The 19,627-nt window shown below is 42.7% G+C and overlaps 1 protein-coding gene across 2 annotated transcripts in view; it reads left to right on the top strand.

Moving 5' to 3' along the window:
* Nucleotides 1-19,041, top strand: part of wdpcp (WD repeat containing planar cell polarity effector) — a 73,140-nt gene extending 54,099 nt beyond the window's left edge. For both annotated transcript variants that reach the window (XM_069144222.1, XM_069144221.1), the window contains 5 exons: nt 6,517-6,616; nt 12,694-12,805; nt 16,009-16,100; nt 17,345-17,376; nt 18,571-19,041. In XM_069144222.1, the coding sequence (XP_069000323.1) occupies nt 6,517-6,616; nt 12,694-12,805; nt 16,009-16,100; nt 17,345-17,376; nt 18,571-18,645 (411 nt within the window). In that variant the 3' untranslated portion in view covers nt 18,646-19,041. The remainder of the gene's footprint in view (nt 1-6,516; nt 6,617-12,693; nt 12,806-16,008; nt 16,101-17,344; nt 17,377-18,570) is intronic.
* Nucleotides 19,042-19,627: the final 586 nt, after the last annotated feature.

The raw sequence follows: 19,627 nt of genomic DNA, 5'->3' as shown, positions 1-19,627 counted from the left end.
ACAAGAGTGTGTGTGTGTGTGTGTGTGTGTGTGTGTGTGTGTGTGTGTGTGTGTGTGTGTGTGTGTGTGAGAGTGTGTGTGTGTGTGTGGCAGAGAGCAGGTGTGATCTCAGTATGGGCCCCTATCTTTTCACAACCGTCCAGGGCCTCGCCTCGGCCTTTTCCTCTCCTCTCATCTTCCCTCTGACTCGCTCTTTCTTCCACTCTCCACTGAAATGCTCCTCCATGTGTCTGACCCCCTTTTTCATGGGGCCCCCTTTGCTCCATGCTTCACCAACACCCTAGACATTAATACAGACCCCCTCTCACACACACACACACACACACACACACACACACACACACACACACACACACTCTCCTCTTGGTCCCTCAATCACACTGATAGCACTGGTTCCAATTCCCTCCCCACTAAGTAGTGCTGCTGGGAAGCCGAATTGAAAAGGTGGAGTCGAGCCTGTGAACCTTGAAAGAGTGCAAAGGAAAGAGGGGGAGTAGAGGAGAGGAGAGGAGAGGAGAGGAGAAGAGGGGGTCGGCGGGTATGGATGAAAAGCTATATGACAAATGCAAAAGACATAACAACATTAAGGTTGTGGTGAGGGGAAAAAAAAGGACCTGCTTTGTCATTTTGGAAGTGTCGAGAGATGAGTAAGGAGAAATCATTTATCTGGATGTTTCTCAGCGACTTCGATGAGCCGAGTCAGACACATCAGTACAAATCAGCTCGGGCGAAACATTTGAGACGTGAAAACGTACCAACTTCAGCGACTACTCCCGTAGAGCTACATGGATATTCATACTTCTTTCCGGGCCTCAGTCATCACCTTTGAGTACACACAAACTCTTTTCAGAAAAACTCATGAAAAGAATGAAATATCAGGAAAAAGCTCGTCAAATCCTTTTCAAAATCGTGCCGAGGTGTCGACCATGAAATAAGAAATGGGAATTTAAACTATAAAACCAAAACTATTTCAGTAAAATTACTTATTTAACACCTTCAGTGTGACGTTCACTGTCATGATGTAAAACAAACCACCATTTTGGCCACAAAATAACTAAAGTAGCTTCGCTCACGGAGAGGATTCGGTTCACTGCAACATACAGATCGTGAACTTGACGCCAGGCCGCGTGAAGCTGGCGTGATGTCGACCACTTGCGGCGCGTCACCGTCCGCTGGCTCTCAGTACCGCACGACCGAAAACTACCAAACCTCTCCAATTATGGAGCCAGGTCACTCGTCTGTTTCAGTTGTTTGGTGAGCTGCAGTGTGAACACGAGTTCCTGTCCTGTGGTCCCAATGCCACACCTGACCGCACACACATCTTTACAAACTCTTCCCACACCTAAAAATATCATTATTACGCTTTAGAGACAAATATTTAGGACTTAAAAAGCAGCGGTCTGCAGAAATGTCATGGATCAGACACATTTGATTTTTACAAACAAATCTAAGAGACAGAATTATAAAACTTTTGTGCAGGAATCTCCACATCATTCCCACTGAATGAAACAGATAATTGTGAATCCTTGTCATCCTCGATCTGTAACAAAGTTAATGCTTGCTCACAATGAGCTTTTTCAAGCACTTTTTTTGTTTCTTTTTGCCTCAGCGACCAAGAGAGCAGCGACTCATCGTCTGAAAAGAGCGAAAGACGGGAAAAGAAAAAGGAGGACATTGACATTTCACCCCTCCGCTCTGTCCTTCGCTCTAATTAGGTCGTGTTGTTTCTTTAACCTGCAGGTCGGCCGATTGAGTCGAGGCGGAGGGGGTTAATGAGGGCAACCCCCGCCTTCATGCAACTCTTTTTTAACTTCGAAAGTTGCCCAAAGAACTCAATAACGCACCATCGGCTTGATAAAATTCACACACACACACACACACACACACACACACACACACACACACAGATAACACACCCTTACCTCTTGTAGAAATGCTCAGCATTATACACCTCCCCCTCCCCACCACCTCTATCACCAGACCCCTACCCCCTCTGGCCCCCATTGTTTTCTAGCCAACAATAGAGGCCCTCCAAGCCTTTTTCTTTTCTAAAAAAGAAACCCTTTGTTAAAATGAAACACTTTAGTGTCAGGCTAAATCAGGGAGGAGGAGGACTTGGTGGCAGGGGGGAACGGGGGGGGGGGGGGGATTGGCATAGGTGGAGGTTTGGGGGTGGGGGGTGAGAGAGGGTGGGTGTATGAAGAGTTAGTAGTAGGGGGTTACTGACTCGTTAGCATTTAACTTTTTGTTTCTTTCATAATTGCCGCTGGTCTGTAGCTCCCTAATTAGCCTTTGATAATGAGTTGATAATGTAACCAATTAGGTCATTCGTCAGCCAAGTCAAGCCGAAGACGGGGTTTTTTTTTTGTTTTTTTTTTCTTTCACCACCTCCCTTCCCTTCTTTTTTCCCCCTCTTCTTCCTGGGTGTTTGGCTCTTGATGTAGCTTGTTAATTAAATCAAATGGTGTGATAGCCGAATCTGATGCCGCCTCTTTTGTTCCCCGCCGAGGGCTTGTACTGTTTCTTGTCAGATACGCGAGCAGTAAGGCAAAGCGCCGCGTGTTGGGTTCGTCCCGTATCTTCCTCTTCTATCGCGACGCCAGGCTCGCTGGTGCTGGAGGAGGAGGAGGAGGTGGTATTGCACGTCTTTTGGCAATAAGCTCATTGTTGTCGCTCAGATGAGTAATTAGCGCTATTAAAACGTTAAGTCCTTAACACCTATCTGATAGAAGTCAAACACGAGATAACAGGTGTGTCAGAAAACAAGCGCGAAACAAACGCGCTCACGTCCAGGGATTAATTCTGCGTAGATTATTTTTTTGAAGTATTTTCATGTTGGTATACTTGTTCCTACTCTGTCCAGTCTAGTTGTGTGCATTTGATTGCCATTGTAGTTGTATTTAGTTTGAATTTGTAGGACCGATTGCTGTTGGTTTGTTTCTATTCTTCCGGAGAATGACTACGTGCAGATGTAACGACACACGAGTCTGCTTCAAAAGTAATCATCAGGACATCATGCCAGTCCCTCCGAATCGCAGATCAAAAGGCTGCGCCACCTACTCATTCATTATTCCCTCCATACTGAGACTACATTTATTTATAAATGATCATCATTTTGAGCTGCTGTTTACAGACCTATCAGAGGCCATTTCCAGAAATTCATCCCATCAAAATGGACGCATTCAAACGTTATTCCCGATTAAATAACCTGCATGAAGAAATTTACCTTTTACTTTAAAACTACACTATGAACAAATAATGGAAAACACAGTGTATGCTGTATAAAATTGTCCATGTTCACTCGCTTGTTTGGCTAAAAAATATCCATAAAAATAAAGTTTGCAAAAGGTAGCCAATAAATATAAATAGACATATTAGGTAATAAGAGTATTATGTTGCAGAATTAGACCTAATAGATAAGTTTGCAGTACAGCCACAATATGTCTTTTTTTTTTTTAAAGGGGAACCTTTGATGCCGCCACATCACTTGTTTTTTTATTACTCTCGACACCAAATGCAACAAGTTGTTTCCCATTCTTTGGAAAATATTGAAGGGTGTTGTTGGAAATAAATCGGCAGACAACAAAGTCCCAAATAATAATCCGAAAATAGCTCTAGGAATGCACTGAAAATTACACATTAATGAATTAAACTTCCCCATAGCGCTTAGATCATTTAGATGGCCCGTAGTCATAAGGTGCCGAGTTCATATTTGTCTCATAAACATCTGTGTGCACTAAAAACAGAGACTTGCTCTCCATCGATCCTGTTTGACAGGAATCCACAGCCGACACGTCATCAAACACGCAGACCGTCTGTTAATGTGCTGTAAGCGCTGCTGTGTGCCAGTGAACCTAATCCCTCATTTATTTGGAGGTAACCCAAATATCAGTCAATATCGGGCTCTGAGCGTCCGCCGCCGCCCTCCCCTCTACCCCCCCCCCCCCCCCAAAAAAAAAAACGGCCCACTGAAACGCCCCTCTTTATCAGCGCGGTTAGCTGGCTCGCTGCAACCCCTAAAGCTCTTATATAAATAAGATTAGTGTCGCGTTTGAGCGTCGGGGAATAAGAGGTGTAATATCTGATGGTTTTATATGCAGTATTATTGTTATCCCTTCTTAGTCGGGTTGATACTCCTCTCTCTCTCTCTCTCTCTCATATTTCACATTTGTTCAGTCATATATTCTTCCTCTGAGTCTCTTTCTCCAGATTCAGACAGCATTATGAGGAGCTAAACTGGAATAAAGCGCCCCAGCATCAAATGTTCGTATTGTTCTGTTCTGTCTTACAATCTCTCTCTCTCTCTCTCTCTCTCTCTCTCTCTCTCTCTCTCTCTCTCTCTCTCTCTCTCTCTCTCTCCTCCTTCGTTGTGAATGTTTGTCTTTTATGTCTTGTTCACCGTCTCTCCTGCTCTCACTAACTCACCTCACTGTCGTGTCACTGCTCTGCCTCCTCTCCTCCTCGCCTGTTTAATCTTCCGCTGCTCTGTTTGTTATCAATTAAGAAGCCTCACTCATATCTAATTGAGGGGCCATGTCCTCGTTCACAGGGGCTGTATTAGCCACCTCGGTCCTGGGAGCCGATTTAGGTTCTTTTGAGGCCATTTTGTTGTCGGCCATTTTCACATTTCCTCCTAACTCTTCTCCACAGAGGGCAGGCACCACACTACAATTACCCAATCTGTTCCCATTCATACTCCTCAATTTCAGCACCTCTTTCTCCCTCATTCTCCTTTACCCTCCCTCTCTGTCCGCCTCAATCCCCCTCCGCTCCCCTCCTCTTTTGGAAACCAGTACCCCCCCCCCCCCCCCCCTCTCTTTTTCCTCTGGGGGTACAAAAGCTGGGTAACAATATGGTAGTATTAGGGCCGGGTGCAGGCTCAGCTGGGGGCTGGCTTTAGCCAGCTGAGGGTTATCCATGGCGAGCCCTGAGTCACGGCAGTGATGTCCTGTGATGTCGCTGAGGCGGAAGATTTTCCTTAACACGCTATACCCTTTGATGGGCCCTGAGGCCCCTGCACTCAGCCCGGGGAAACCCTGCGACCCTGAGTCGCCCCTCGTTGGGTGCCGGGGCGAGGGTTTGATTCACTGTCGGTACAATCAAGACAGACGTGCTGCAGAAATTCAGCAATTCTTTCAACATGTGCTTTTAATTTTCTCACGTTTATATATCTGTTATTCATAATATGCATGTTTGGTCCTCTCAGCACCTTCCTGGTCTCTCTGAGCTCCACTGCAGCAACACGGTGACTTATGTTGAAGGATTCAAAAGACCATTTTATACCAACGGTGTGAGAACAAACCAGAACCTTAACCTTAACCATTAAGACAGACATGTTTAACTATTGAGGGACATTGATCCTGTTTAGTCCTGATTTTGTCCTAAAATTATACAGAATAACGTTTCCTTCCAGGACATGCTCTTTTTAGTTTTAAATCAACCTTAAAGAACTGAGCTGTCCCTTGTTTGTAAAACACATATCGACTGTATTTTGTATTTAGACTTCACACTAATAGATGTAGTATTCTGTTTTTGCTGTTTATTTCAAAGAAAACACATTCAATTCACGTCCCTGAAAGCTCAACGCATTGCAGTTTAAAAACACACAAACAAATTACCAAGAGGACACAGAACCCTTTGTTGGTAATTATCACTAATGTCAAACATAATAAGCCGTTTCTCTGCCAATTATGACAGTTATAGTAGTTTGTTTTCAACGTTTTCAAGCTTTAAACACCTTTATTTCCTTTGTGTGTTGCATTGTGGGAGAATATGAACAGCACACCAAATAAATAAAGCATTTTCTCATTGTATTTTTCACCGGTTTAAACAGATGAATTGACCTCAGCCTTTCTCGTCGTGTAGAGCATCTTAAAAAGATTTCTGATGCAGTGTGATTATTAATGAATATACGGCAGCCTTGAGCTTTAAATCAGCCACCCTCAGACATCATTTAGCCATATTATCTCTCCTTATGGCCATGCGAGACTCAAACAGAGAGATACAGAGGATACACGCTGTTTCCAATATTGTCGCGGGCTGATATAGTAATATGCTCGGCTGGATATGTTTCTCCGTAAAGAGAGAATACCGGCGTTTCTGAAAGGTGAACAGTCCCTCGTCTCCTCTCCCACTTTTGAAATGTGACAGATAACATCGTCCGCAGTTCAAAACCAGAGAGATGAGTGTGTGTGTGTCTTTGTGTGTGTGTGTGTAAGTGTGAATGTGGATGGGGGTTGCAGGGAGCAAGCAGGCTGATTTCAAAGTTTTTTTGAGCAACCGGCATTTCATCCAAACCGGTGCTCTTTCTGATGTTGGGCTTCAAACGGCTCATTTTTTTTCCTGTCATTTCATCTGTTTCTTCCTTCTCCCGCCAAAATACCGCACCCCCCCCCCCCCCCCCCCCCCCCCCAATCCCTCCAAAAAAAAAAAAAAAAATCCCTATTGTCATCTGAGCCTAGATTCATTTTAGATTAACGTTCACGTTTCTCTCTTTCTTGCGTTTTACCTTCAAAGGACCTCCATTATGTTGCCAGTGATAACGGCGAGGTGGTGCTAGCGGACGTGGCCAAGAGGAAAGCTAATGAAATCGAGGCCCGGGCCATCGCAGGCAACGGTAAGAAAAATAATCATCGTGTCTAACCACAAAAAAAAAAAAAAAAAAGACACCAAACGCGACACATCTGAAACGGGAGGCGGAAGCTCGATAACCTCGGTAACTCACCCACTGTGACACACTTTTCTTACATCTAACAGCAGGTATCTTCTCAGGCTCTAACCCGAGTTTAATAGCACCGAGGAGAATTAAATGAGATCAGCTTTCACACAGTAATATTTCATGTAGAACTTGCATAACGTGTAGTCATTTTATTTATAGTGATGATTGAATGCGAGATACTGCGACCATTTTTTGTCTAAATTTAATGTATAAAGTGTATAAAAAAAAAAGTGACATCAACTTTTACATAATCATGAACAGCACGAAATCTATACTCGCATCGTAAAAAAATTACAGTTTTATCTCATAGTTTATGGATGAAGATGGTTCTAGATGAAGTTTATTGTTTTGTTCTAAATTGAATATAAGCTGGAAAACAAACTCTTTGTTTATGAAGCTAATGAAATGCATTACAGCAACGGGAGGAAAACCAGCAAAGGCCCGGGGGTTTTTTTCTTGTCGTTTTCAGACTGTGCTGCTGCCCTTTGACAAACACTCCCGAAAGCACATACCAGAGGGGATCAGGCCGAGTTCCTGATTTTACACACACACACACACACACACACACACACACACACACACACACACACACAGTCTTCACAGAGGCTTCAAGGGCCAACGGGTGAGGAGAGAACATTCAAATTTGTGAGGGAACTAGATGAACATGTCGGATGAGTCCTTCATTGGTGCTTAAAACACACCAGAAGGCTGTGTGTTTGTGTGTGTGTGTGTGTGTGTGTGTGTGTGTGTGTGTGTGTGTGTGTACACTCACAGACAACCAAATGAGGCAAGAGAGGTATTTAACTCCGCTGTATAAGGTCAAACCCCCGAGGCTGAGTGTCTGTGTGTTTGTCTGTGAATGAAAATGAGCATTTGTGTAACTGTGAGGACTGTTTGCATGCAGTTTTCTTTTCTTTTCTTCTTTTTTTTTTTGTTTTACTCCTAATGTGATGCGTAACACGCACACTCCTCCTCTTAAGCCTCTTAATTATGTCCTCGATGATTTACCTCCATCACCTGCAGCGTGTCCTATCCTTGGACAGCAGCGCGGCAGAGAAAGAGGAAGGAAGGGACAGACGAGAGGAAGAACAAAAGGGAGGGATGACAGCGGAGGATGGTTGGAAAGAAACAATATACTAAAGAAATAACCTATCGGGAAAGGGAGAAGGTGTAGATGAAGAAGAGAACAATTGAAATAAGAATATGAAATGCGTCTAACGATGCATTAATATTGACCTTTCTTGGCTCGCCTACATTTTGGTTTCGGGGTTTTATTTCTTAACTTCTGCTAGCTGTCCGGGGATTTAATAAACAAATTCAGAAGTCTGGATCTGTTCAAACAGCTCCACCAAAGATATCAGATTAGAAAGATGATCATTGGTGCAAAAATTATCTACAGCGTTAACTAGCTCATGCAGCTTATTATGGTTTGCTGCAAGACATTAGCTTGAAGAGCTCGGCTGCTGTGTTAGATGTCTCATTAGTAGTTTTATTATTATTATTTTCAGTTGCTGCAAACCGGATGTTTTTGGTTTGATGATCTGGCAGCTAATTTCTAAATACCACATTTCACCCAAATATGTAATTTGTAAAAGACACAATGAGCTGTAGCTTTAAAACCACTGACAGGTGACGCTTTAAGTACAAAACAAGAAGCAAACCATAAATCTTCATCTGTCCTGATTTATAGAGGTGTCGGTTTATTTTAATGGTCATTTTGGAGACTAATTCATGGTGGTGTTGAACTGGACTGGGGTGTCCTCTCAATTCATTTGAATGGGAGTGAGACGATGTTAGAAATGTTTACAGTCAAACGAGAACGGCAGACAAGAACAGCCGAAGAATTAAAAAAGAAATATTCATTAAAAACCGGAAAAGAAATGTTAACAGTATGAACACGGAAACATCAGCCTTCAGCAGGCTGCATGGTGTTTGAACACACACACACACACACACACACACACACACACACACACACACACACACACACACACACACACACTCGTGACGAGGATATCGACACTGTCACAGCTACCAGCGATGATGGTTAAACTGATGCCTCTCTCCAAGTGTCGTGTGTGTGTGTGTGTGTGTGTGTGTGTGTGTGTGTGTGTGTGTGTGTGTGTGTGTGTGTGTGTGTGTGTGTGTGTATGTGTGTGTGTGTGTGCGCGTGCTGTCCGCTTGTGTGTCAACGTTCAGACAAGCAGACAGAGCATATTAACAGAGCAGAAAAGCCTGGTCATAAATAATGAGTGACTCGCTTCAAGCAGGGGGCTCCAGTGAACAGGTGTCTCGCTTTACACACACACCCACACACATACACACACACACACACACACACACACAGACATTTATCATTAGCAGCATACATACAGTACGGGGAACATTTGAACATCCGCTCTGTGAGCAGCCGACGATCTGCTTCACTGATGTGAAGTTTAGTTGAAGTGAATTTAGTTGAGTTGCAAACAATAACCCAATATTTGCTCTCAGATAAATATTCGTTCTCGGTTATGACGTGCGTGCATGTGTGTGTGTGTGTGTGCTCGACATCTCTGCAGCTCTTATTTGGTGCTTGGGCAGGTCCATTGAGCGATGGTCGGTAAATGAATCAGGAAGATATTCGCTGTTTAAGCATCAATAATATCAACAGGGATGTTTGGTTGTTTTCACCGCGAAGGCTGCGGTCATCCCCGTCTTAGTCCCTCCACGTTGACTGAACACAGACTTCATCGGTCACATGCTTTTCCAACCCGCGTTCCCTCGGTGCAGCGTGAGTCACCTTTGCCCCCGAGCTGTCAAAAAATTGAGTTTGAACACACACGGGGGGGCTAAACTTTGTTTGTTCTCTGTCATAGTCACACTGAGAAGCAGGTCACGCTGAAAGTTGCATAAACGGATCATTTGTCGTCACGAGCTGCTAAATGGAACTTTGAAAGCGGAATGTTTTTGTTGGTGTGAAACGACCGGCTGCTCTTATGATGGCAAACACACACATTTAACATTTACACACAAAAACTGAACCAAACTGCACATTTTATAATTTTGAATTAGATGTGAAGTATTTTTTTTCTCTGCCGTGTATCGGCCCGCAGCGCAACAATAATACAAGTACGCAGTAATAACCTGATAACGACAGTAATATTGATACTTGATTGATTTTGCTGACCCGATTAGTTTCCCATTAATTTCTCGACCACACTGCCATCTAATAGCTGTATTATTCCTCATTGGTCCCACATTAAAGCACCGCTGCCTCACCTTCAGTAATACGTTCAAACCCGCATTTATGCCCACAGATAACTATTTAAACTACATTAAAACCCTGTGATGAAATCATAGCGAGCACATTAATAGATCACTATACCTTAATGTTGCGGAGGCGCCAAGAACACGTGTAGCGTCAGCGCCGATGATGATCAAGTGACATAACTTGGTAGACTTACTCAGGAAGGTTACAGCTTCCCTCGGCTCGGTGTACGTCGCGGTTCGACGCACCGTTTTCGTGCAACAGGACCTGAACTTTTTGATCCACTCTTAAATCTGCGAGTTCATGACCATCTAACTCATCATGAGACTTCGGAGGTGTGCATGTTGGCTCCACTAAGGGTTAACCGTGACACCTAGTTCACATAGAGCTGCTGCAATGCTGTTTGCATTGAAAAGAGCCTGTTGAGGTGGTTGGGGAATCTTGTTAAGGATGGAAAGCCTCCCTTATTGAGGTTCTCCAGGAGCGTCCGACTGGGAGAAGGAGACCTCAGGAAAGAACCAGAGACAGATTATACATCCCACTTAGCCTGTTGCTGCCCTAACCTGCTACCACCACTGCCCAGATGTGGATATAAGGAAGAAAACTATTTGATGAAGGAAATAATGGATGGATGGTGCATTTACCCTTTTTAAAAAAAAATTTAAACAGCAGGGATTAAATGCCTTTACTGATGGCTGCTAAGACTTGATCGACATTAAGTTTACCACTCATTCAACAAACAGTAAAATCTTATTTTTACACTTTTGTTTTTGTACAGACAAACAAATGGGATATGACGTGTTAATTTGTAGGTGTGTGTTGTTGGTTTTTTTGGACAGAGCCAGTATAGCTGTGTTATAGCTATCTTTATGTTTAGCATACAGACATACATACAATCGATTTTCACATCCAACTCTCAGAATATTGAAATGTTGGCCATATAAACGTACTGCTGGTTTTAATGTGAGTAATAGCCGGAGGTGGTTTTACACCTGGAATTAACTACTATTACCTGAGTGGTGGGACAGAGACTCGGCCAGCTGTGAGGATGAATGAGGATGAAAACCAGCTGATCTAGGCCATTGCCACCCTGAGTTATTTTATTTTTACTTAAAAAAAAAAAACACAAAAAAACAACGTAGAAATGATCTGATTTGCATTTGAAAGAAGAAACACTGGAAAGAAGAACCCATCTCATGCTATTGTTTGGACCACTTCTCACTTGTTTTTCTAAAAAGAAAAGAAATGACTCAATAGCAGAGCGAGCGGTTGTTTAAGGTGGATGTCAGTCTCAGACTTGGAATCAGATTGGGCACACATGTCGTTCCTCTATGCACCTCCTCTCATATTTACGTGATCCATTGTAAATCCCGATGAACAGAGATTCTGCTGTCACGTACGCACATAAACACACAATGGGGAACACACATTTAAGCTTAGAAATGCTCCCTTTTTATAACAGCATTGGAAATCGCTTATAGCTGTCTGGCTGACAAGTGTGCTGATTTGGGCCGATACGGCTTTGTGAGAGGCAGAGTAGCGAACAAGTGCGAGGGAAGGTCTCTTTCTCTTCCTCTCGATCTCTTTTTCTTTCGAGCAGCGTCGTGCCAAGAGGAGAAGCCAAGTTGGTTTTGCCGATCGTCGTGTCTCCTCCTCACAAAGGCTGATGTGACTGCGGGGCCTTTCAATGGGCAAAGAGACGAGAGCTTTATCTGAAGATCCACTTCTCCACCTCCTCTCTCTCTCTCTCTCTCTCTCCCTCTCTCCCTCCCTCTCTCTCTCTCTCTCTCTCTCTCTCCGTCTCTCTTCTCTCGGTCGTTACGGTGAAAGCCTGTTAGCGCCAGTGTGTGTTGAAGGAAAGCGCCCGTTTGTTTCTGCTTCAGCTCCGTTCGCTGCTTTGTTCGCTCATCCTCCCCGAAAACTGTGTCTCAATTCAGAAACTTTAACTTTATCAGAAACAAAACGCCCAAAAGGTGACAAATTGCACTCAAGTACGTACAGTATAGGAGGTAACACGGAGTACATATGAAGGAGACATCGTGAGGCGTAGAAATGTAACAGTCAGAAACGAATGTGGGAGAGCAACGTTTTAATCTCAGAGATCAAACATGCAAAATACACGTAGGCGACATGGACCACCTCAAGCTGCTCAGTGAGACGGTGTCCTACAAAACATGAACACATCCAACTTTAAAATGAGGCAGAATACTTAATAATACAGTTTAAACTACTAATACTGCTGCTTTATAGACTCTGTAAGAGAAAACAAGTGACACAATCTCAGTTGTTCCTTTTGTTCCACAAATCTTATTCCTTATCCACATCTTTTGCTGAAACTCACTATTTTGAGTGCATAAGTGTAAAAAAGGGGAATCTTCAGCTGTTATCACTCACAAAAGGGTTTCATTTTTCCGAAGTACCACCATGCTGCTGTTGGACAGAAGACAGCAGTGTGTTTATCGTGTGCGTTAAACAGAGGGCACGAAAACACGTTCATTTCTGGGAATAATACTCAAAAAGCTGGCAGATACGTTGGCAGGTGGTGCATTCAAATGCTGCGCTTATTTCCGGTAAGTGCAGAGGTGCAGTGTGTGCTTTGAGAAAACACTACCCTGTCGAAAATTCAAGTACTACAGGAGTACTAACATGCAAGTGTACTATATGCGAGTGTACTACGGGAAGTACGACATCTGAAACACGGCCTTTGTGCGTTTGTGTATCTTAGAAGATCCTCCGAGAGGCAGAAACGCAGTGTGTGGTTCCAGCTTCGGTGACAGACAGGCAGAGAGGACCCACAATGCAACAGGCTCTTCGCACTCAGACGCTCCCGCAGCACAGTGAGTACTTTCATGTGTGTGTGGCTGCACATACGTCGAGTATTGAACCTGTCAATGTGTGTTTAAACTTGTCAGTGTCATGTTATTATTATTGCTGACTTCTCTCTTGTTCCCACTTCAAACCTGCAGCAACACGTCTCCGTCGTATCATCGCCTCTTGAGTTTAAACTGAAACTTATTTACAGATCCAGCACAGACATTTTCATAAGTTTGTCATTTGGAGTCGGTTCAGTTTTCAGTCTCCTCTTTCTCTGTCTCGTATTGAGAAACATTAGCTGATAAATGCTTCGCTGTGTTCCTCGGCTGGTCGTGTTAGTTCTTAGTTCTGCTGCTTTAAGCCGTTTTATCTTTAACATTGAAGTTTTAATGTGATTGCTTATTATTTTATTTGCTCGCTGTCTTTTCTTTTGTAATTATAAAGTGTTTCGGGACCATGTTGCGTGGCGATTTTACACTTTAAGAGAATTGAATCAAATTGGATCGGACAGACAAGCACCCTTTTTTACATTCTTATTGTTAATTAAAATATATATTATAGCTGCTTTGAATATGAAAACAAAATATTTAGTTCAGCTCACTACAAATAAGGCCTCCGGGCACGTCTGTGTGCAGAGGCAGCTCCTCTTAGTCGTACATGTCTTGTCCCTCAGCGGTTCAACATTGTCGGCGTATGAATCGCGAGAGCGTCGGAGGCCAAACGACCCGGCTGCAGCCTGAAAGCCTTTCGCTCCCACTGACGTTTTAAAAATGTCAAAGCCACATCAGTTACGGGTCTTTAACAAGCTCGCTGGCGATCGCGGCGTCGAAACACATTTTTTTTAAAACGCCACCAGGGTCCATCTCGGTCTCCAAACGGCGCCGACCGAAACGCCCTGTTTCAGAGTGATTGTTTAATACAATCGTCTGCGCGGACGACATGTTGAAACAGTGTGACTAAAGACAACGCTGAACTCATCCCTCTCACACTCACACACACACACACACACACACACACACACACACACACACACACACACACACAAACAGACACACACATACACAACGTCTCTATTATTGGGAGGGGGGAGGGGGGGCATTCCCAGTCATACCCCAACTAACATATTGGAGTATTTATATGGGATTTGTGTGCATTAGATAAAAAAAGGCGCTCTTGTTCTTTTCATCCTCATCGGCTTTTCATGGCTGTTTGACTGTAACACTGATGACTCTCTGCCCCCCCCCCCACCTCACCCCACCCCACCCCACCCTCCTCCTCCTCCAACCCCTCCACTCTGCGTTTCTCTAAGCCCCCTCCATCCATCCCAAATCCTTTCCTATCGGCCAATTTAAACAAGCTGGGTCCAGAGAGAGAGCGAGCGAGTGAGAGGGGGGGGGGGGGGGGGGGGGGGACGACACAGAGATGCTGTGTCCTAAGCTCTTTTTAAAAACAGTAAAAAGGAGCGAGAGGAGTGAAAAAAAAAAAAAAAAAGAAGAGTGGCAAAAGAGGGTTTGGGCGATTTGGCAGCCAAAAGCCCGGTCGTACTACCCCAGGTCTTCCCCTGCACCGCTGACACAGGCTAAGACAGCAGATCCCCAAAAACCTCCCCAAAGATAATAGCCACAGAGAGGAAGAAACAAAAGCCTCAGCCTCTTTTTTTTTATTGCACAATTCCCCCTTCCTTTACAACAAATTTTATATCAAACCCCCCTCCCTCCTCATCCTCCCTCCTCTTTTGTAATCTGGTCTCCGATGAAGTTTCATTGTTTCACATGTGAAGCCAATGACAGCTTAGCCGAGATGGAGTAGGGGAGGCATTATAGCGCGGGCGTTCTCCCGTTTGGCTCGCCGAGAAAAGAGCAGAGAAAGAGAGGGAGGCGAGCACAATGGCAGTTTGGGGGCTCCTCGCAGATTCACGCCTTTCCCCCTAAATCCGAGAAGTGAGAGAGAACGAGACGGGAATCTGGGAAGCGTCCCAACGTTCCTTTGATGGCTGCTGGCCTCTCCTGCTCGTCACGTAGCCTCCTGTCAGTGGAGAGCAGGACAGGGGGGCATTTTCATTTTCCTCTCCGTGGAGGAGTTATTGGACTGACAGAAAGATTTGCTTTTCAGATTTTATGTTTTTATTTTGGATTCACGTCCAGAATCTTTCAGCAGACAAAGGTTCGGCGTCTCGTAGTTTTTTCTGCTGAAAGGACAGTTTTTAAACCGGAAACTGACGGCCCCAAACAAAAATCCCTTATCTGTCTGTCGGTGATGCTAAACTCCGAGTTTCTATATACACAAATTAAGAAGATGACTAGTTCGACAAAAAATGACTGTCCCTTCAGTAGACGAGAAGTAGAGACTAAAATGAATTATTTATTACTGACACTTATTGATTATAAATCCTGATTATTATTTAAAATTTTGTGGTTGATTGATGTGCAACCTTGAACCAAGACAAGTGACATATCGACCCTGCACTGACAGCGACTCCCTGGTGTCACAGAGACGCTCAATGTGACATCTATAAATGTGATGGAAACACTGAAAACATTTATGTTTACATCAAGAATAGAGGAGAGGAGCTCTAAAGTAGTCAGCATTACTTTATTCAACCAGGAAAACAAACGTCCGGACATTTGTTTTATTGATTCTGATCCAGAGAAAGGGACAACACAGGGTGCATAATAGACAGTGAACTCTATATATCATAATTCAGTGGTGTGACTCTAAACCAACAACAGAAGAAGAATTTGAGTATATAAAACCACGAAGTAAAGCATGAAGTGACGCATGTTGAGGTTTGACTAACTGGTTTACTTCTCATTTTTTCTCCAGTGTAAAGTCATTTGTTATTTCATTCTACCACAACGTACATACAGTATGTAATGCAGCTAGATTCATACTCAGACTGGGAACAAATTTACACCCAAGTTGTCTCAGGTTTGTCAAAATGTACTCTTGAAAACAAGAAAATCACCAACTGAAGTAGAAACGAGATGCAGCAGATTGAGAGACAGTTAAAAGGTTAATTAAAACATTGTGAAACAGAAATAATTCCAACATTACTGGACATGTAATGTTTTTATTTGTCGTTTTATTGCTGCCCCGCTGCAAAGTAAACTGATGAGCCAAAACATTACAGCGGTGCATGTGAAGGTCTGGGATATATTAGGGAGGAAATGTACATTTTTAAAACTAAATGCAACAGGTGTGACTCTGCTCTGTTCTTGTTCTTCAGTGCTGATGGAAGAGCCAATCAGAGGAGACCACAGGAGGAGAGCATTCATGTGACCATCAGCCCAGAAGTGCTCAGGACTCTGAGACGCACAGGTGAGTGTTCAGCTGTGGAGGAAAGAGTTTTCTAATGCTGAGAGCTTTGCATGTTAAAGTATCACAACAGTATGAGCAATCGATTACGGACTGGTTTCGATCTTTAGAAAGATGTGGAGGTTTGTTCTCGAGTTTTTTTGTGTCTTTGAAGATGAATCAAAACCAAAACTTTTGGATGTTTTTGCATCTTTTAAGTGGCAGAAGATTAATTTAATGTGCAATCTGCCTTTTTCTTGTTTAAAGAAGACACAGTTACGTAATTGTTGTTGTCATTGTATGTTTAACAGTAAGTTTCTTATCAGAAGAAATCCTCATTTGTCATATATCATCCTTTTTTTTTTTTACATGGTAGGACATTATGTATATTTGATAGTTACCTCACTGTGTTGCAGCAGACAAACATTTCATCTTTCTGGCTTCAATTTATTTCACCTCCAAAATCGAGACTTTATGACAGAACTCTGCAATATCCAATTTCAGAAACAACCATATTTACATACATGAACCTTCATGTTGCTAATAATTCTCAAAAAAAAACAAAAAAAACACCAAGCTGCCAAACAACAGGAGTGTTCAGTAATAGAAAGAGAGAGTCAGCCCATTACAATAAATCACAGCTAATGTCGGTGTCAGGGCCACGTTTTAAGCCCCGCAGCAATTCTCCGGCGACATGCAGCCTGTTTTATTCTCTAAACGTGGCCTGAGTGCTCCGCTCTCCGTGTCTCAGATGTCCGAGATGACTAACTGGTCATTTAGGAAAAGCACCCATTAAGAAAACATCACTTCTCTTCCGACGTCGTCGTCTTCCTCCTCCTGCTCACTCCATTTTAATAATTCCATTTTTCAGGTGATTAGCAATTGTCTCTGCACCAAATCGCTCTGTCATTTGATAATCCGGACTTTAGGCTATTGGAGGGAATTTGCATCAGCGTTTTAAATATCTGTATAAAGCACGCCGGGGCTTTAATGTCAATCATAACCTTATTAACGCAGGGCTCAGAGCGAGGGAGATCGTCATGAGTGACAACGGTTTACATTCGTTAAAACCCAGAACAGGCGACGTGTCGGACCTACTGAGCGAGCATGTAACCCGTTCAGGCGTTCAGCTGCGTGTGTTTGTGTGCTGTAGGGCGGCCGTGTGTGATTATGCATGTCTAATGTTGGGTTGTTGTACTTGTTCAAAGTGTCACGACTGGTTTGCAGGGACGTCTAACATCTCCTGTCGTTCTCGTTTTGTTCCGCAGGAAGCAGCCGAGCTGACAGAGACGCGCTGAACGTAAGTTGATTGACTCCGAATCAGATGGAAAAGTCATCTAGAATCATATTTTACGATCCTTGGCAGTAATGTAGTTGCAGCAGTAAACTGCAGTACGGCTGTTTCCAACCACGGAAACTGGAAAAGTTCCCTTTAAGTTCCCTTATTAAGCATTTATAAACACCATATAAACACGTATTAATAGTTTATAACACAATATACTGTATTTTTAAGAAGATATAAAGACTTTAAGTCTTAATTACTGTAATCAAACTTCTCCTTTTATGGCACTCGATGGCCACTTCATCTTCTACTCTCAAACTCAGCTGTTCAGTCACAAAATCCACCAGTACGACGTCTATAATGTTCAACTTCTCGTGAAAATATGTAAATCCCTCCTCATCTGCCTGCATTAGGGAGCAGAATATTAGTTACAGGTCTTGATATTATGCAATTCATTACTAACAGTGATGATAAAACATGTAGTTTTATTAACATTTCTGTCACAGTGTCCATAAAATAAACAATTTAGGCTTCATAAGTTGCATTAATATGTACAGGTGTTCCTAATAAAGTGGCCCCCAGAGTGTTATCAGCTGAATACATTAATAAACTCTCACGTCTGCTGACATTTACATTATAATATTTACATTAATATCCTGCTTATAGAAGCAAAAGAGGGAGTTTACAAAAAGTGTTTTTCGTCTTGGATTTCTTTTCTTTTTTTCAGCTGTTTTCAGTCACTGAAATGAAACTAAACTGCACAAATTAAAGTTAGTGAAAAAAACAAGTAAACAATGCTTCATATGAAAGATTTACAAGATAAAGGAGCCACTGCAAGACCGAAGTTACAGATTATTACACGATGTTATATTGTTCTGTTGTGATTAGTTGACTAATTCATTCGATTTTAAAAATTAATTTTCTGTTTCCAGTGTGTCAAATTTGAGGATTTTCTGCTTCATTTTATCTCATATCATAAGTAATAAAATGTTGTTTTTTTATTATTATTATTTCAAAGTGTTGATTGGACAAAACAATGAATATATGGTCATCTATTTGGGCAGTTGATTGATTAATCAATAACATAATAAAAAATACAGTAGGTTGTAGTGCAGTGCTAATCCAGCTTGTATACAACTGTAACTGTATGTGTTGTTTCTAGAAATGATTCAGGTTTATTAAACAAAAACATTTGTGTTTATTCTCTGTCAGGATGATGATGATGATGACGATGATGATGATGAAGACCCCGGGATGCTTCGTGTGGTTCATTTAGGAATGGTTTGAAAAAAACTAACATGTACAATAAGACTTTATTAATCCCAATGGGAGACAAGAGAAACCAATAAGAAGCTCACTTCGTCCATATTTTTTTTTATGCAGAGTTACCTGAAATATTTTGTGTACAATGATCTGAAACTCGTATTGTTCTCGCCCACCGATGGAAACCAAAAAGCCTTTTATTCCTCAGACCTGTCAAGAGTTTATCTGCGACTTTCAGCCAAGTCAGAAAACACTGGATGTGAATTCGGGTTGTTTTCTGTCTTAGTGAAGTTTAAACCAAATGAACCTTAAAAAGAAAACAGTTACACCAGGTTCTCCCTTTTAACAACATGACAGAAAATGTTTTAAACCCTGCCATTAATCAGCCTGAAAAAAATAAAGACTTCTATTATGCTTCCATCACCGCTGATATTGGATGTTCCAGGCTTCCTCTGCCTGTGTGCGTGTGCGTGTGCGTGTGGCGTGTAGATGTGTGTGCTGGCCGAGATTATGGGCCACAGTTTTATTCATGAACGGGAGCCAACCAGCGACTTTAAAGCATCGCGCGGAGCCCCTTTCCTGAACAGCAGCCATAGCCGTGTCAGAGCTGTCGACGCGCTGCGCTCACCGACTAATCTGACAGCGCCGTGCGAGCCCTAATCCCTCACTGTATCGTAATCTATTTACTTTGCATTCTAAGAGGATTTCCACCAAAAAATATACAAGAAGCGATGTTGGAAATGGACAGAAGATCAGCGAGGATGCTTTTCTGCTCCTTTTTTTTTTTTTTCCTCCCCTGGTTTGTTTTGTTAGCTTTCAAAAAAATATCATTGTATGTTTTTTGGGGAGTCAATCCCCTGCGAGAGGGACGGGTGAAAGGAATTACATTTCTGACTGATACTAATACTTCTCTTATGTAAACATCAAAATGTTATATTTCCCTTCTGATGATACAGTCACACTGCAGAGGCTGCTGGAGATAAGTGGCATCTGTCGTTGCCTTTAG

The sequence above is a fragment of the Embiotoca jacksoni genome, unplaced genomic scaffold (genome assembly GCF_022577435.1).
Source record: "Embiotoca jacksoni isolate LCO1_2020_lvr unplaced genomic scaffold, fEmbJac1.0.p SCAF_12, whole genome shotgun sequence".
NCBI lineage: Eukaryota > Metazoa > Chordata > Actinopteri > Embiotocidae > Embiotoca > Embiotoca jacksoni.
Note: the sequence above shows the minus strand (reverse complement) of the source record. Positions and strands in the feature narration are given on the sequence as shown.